Consider the following 2,057-nt stretch of genomic DNA (forward strand, 5'->3'; position numbering starts at 1 on the left):
GTAGGGGCTGCTGGGCTGGGGTGAGATGTGGGGTGTGCTGGCTGGCCCTGCCCAGAGTAAAGCTACCCAGGACCCTCCCCCCTCGAGAGTGCCCAGTAGGATCCTCCTCCCATGCTTAGTCTGCTCCAGCCCCATCTCAGCCATGCCGCCTTCTCCAGGAGCCACTAGACTAAGACCAGACCAGAACATCCTCCCTGGCTCACAGCTGGCCTGGTCCATCCCAATTTAGATACCAGGGCCTTAACCTCAGTTCCCAGAAGCCCAGAGAGACCAAGCCTGAGGGGCATCTTCTGGGGCTGCAAGAGGGAGGACCCCACCCACTCCAGAGTCTCCAGGGCTCCTTGTTTTGCGAATTCAGCATCTACTTAAGCTCTGAGGGAGACTCAGTACCATGGTGAAACTGCCTAACCTACTCCCGGTCCAGCTGGGGAACCTGAGGCCTTGCCAGAATTAGTACAAGATGCACTCCTTAGCAGCAAAGGCTTCCCTGTTCAGTCTCTCTCCCTGATAAACGCCCCCCCACCCACACACGCGCACACACGGGCACTCCTGCCCGTCAGCCACACTCAAGAAAAGAGTTTTCTATTTTTTTGTGTTGTTTTTCATTTTTTTTTTTCTTAAAAAGGACTTATCCAAGTATCTGGATAATAAATCATTGGCGTTTCCTAAGAAACTGGGTTTTTCTTTTCCCTGTGGTTTTGGTGTATTTCTTCTTTACGCCTGACTAGTGGTCTGAAGCACTCTTTCTCTCCGTTTCCTGTCTCTTGGATGGGAGAAAGCAGTCTGTCTGAATTGTATCTGACTCTTCAAAGAGGAAAAGGGTATGGGGGCAGGAGGGGCTTCGGGAGGAGGGAGGAGTCAGTAACTGAGGAAGAAAACCAAGAAATGGACTAAAACCCACGGAGCCCAGAGGTTGCAGGGCTGAGGGGGAAGGATGGGGTGAGAGAGGGCTACCTCCTTGCCTCTCCAACTGCCTGCAGAGGCCTCAGTCCCATTCAATTCCCACACCTGCAGGGGTCTGAGGCCAGGAGAGAGACAGCAGGATGGAGGCGGAACACTGGGCCCTCTCTGCAACAGAGCACACACATTCTCTAAGGCTGGTCGTGGTCTGGGGGCCGGGGCTGGGGAGGAGGAGGGGGCAGCTCTGGCAGTGAGCTGGGGCAGCGGAGGCCGAATGTCCATCAGGAGGCTGCCCTGGGCCTCCCTGCACCTGCCTCCTGCCAGTCCCTGCCAGCCTGTGGTCCAGGTAGCTCAGCAGTCCCCATCGGTGGCCATGGCCACCAGCATCTCGCTCTTGCCCATCTCCTCCAAGGCACTCGCCAGGCTGTTGAGGTCTCCGTCGTCTTGCTGCAGAGCTTCCCAGAGGTCCAGGATCACACCCGTGGGGCTCGCTTTGGTGGCAAAGTAATTCAGGTACCTGGCGGAGGGAAGAAGGCTGCTGAACTCCCTGAGCTGGCACTCAGCACCTCCCAGGGCCTGGGGCTGGGGAGAAGATGGTGGGCTCTGGGGCCCCATGGGTCTGGGTCTGAGTCTCTGTCCCTATGTCTGTAGGCTACGCGGCTCTGGGGAAGTCAGTGCCTGTCTCCGAGCCTCAGTCTCCCATTTCTAAGATGGGAATGATGCCAGTTACCTCCCAGCGTTGCAGACAAGATCCAAGATGATCTAAAGGAAGGGCCAGCATTCTCTCTAGCATAAAGCCATCTTGTTCATCATCATCATTATAATCATTAGAAGACACCAGCACCAGGAGAGACTACCCAAGGCCAGCACACCGCTCTTTTCTCCCCTCCCCCAGCCTCTTCCCCTGCCTGGTCTCACCCCAGGGACTCCCGAGAGCAGGGATGGAGCCTCGGCCGTGTTTGTAAACCCTGCCTGGTTCTGGTAACGCACCCTCCTCGTGGCCTCTGTTCAATGCAGACTGACGAAACATACTTTCAATAAGTGCAATACTTATTACTATTGTCATGGTAGACCAACATTTGAAATTTACCAAACAAGTGGTTTTTTTTTTTTTTTTTTTTTTTTTTTTTTCTTAAAGAGTTTTTTTGTTTAGGGTA

At 54.4% G+C, this 2,057-nt stretch overlaps 1 protein-coding gene across 3 annotated transcripts in view; it reads right to left on the reverse strand.

The window, feature by feature from the left end:
- Positions 1-11: 11 nt before the first annotated feature.
- The window catches only part of UNC5B (unc-5 netrin receptor B), an 18,803-nt gene continuing 16,757 nt past the window's right edge, over positions 12-2,057 (reverse strand). For all 3 annotated transcript variants that reach the window (XM_027768910.1, XM_027768909.1, XM_027768908.1), the window contains one exon: positions 12-1,417. In XM_027768910.1, coding sequence (XP_027624711.1) covers positions 1,252-1,417 — 166 coding nt within the window. In that variant the 3' untranslated portion in view covers positions 12-1,251. The remainder of the gene's footprint in view (positions 1,418-2,057) is intronic.

Source organism: Tupaia chinensis, unplaced genomic scaffold (genome assembly GCF_000334495.1).
Source record: "Tupaia chinensis unplaced genomic scaffold, TupChi_1.0 Scaffold148012_1, whole genome shotgun sequence".
NCBI lineage: Eukaryota > Metazoa > Chordata > Mammalia > Scandentia > Tupaiidae > Tupaia > Tupaia belangeri.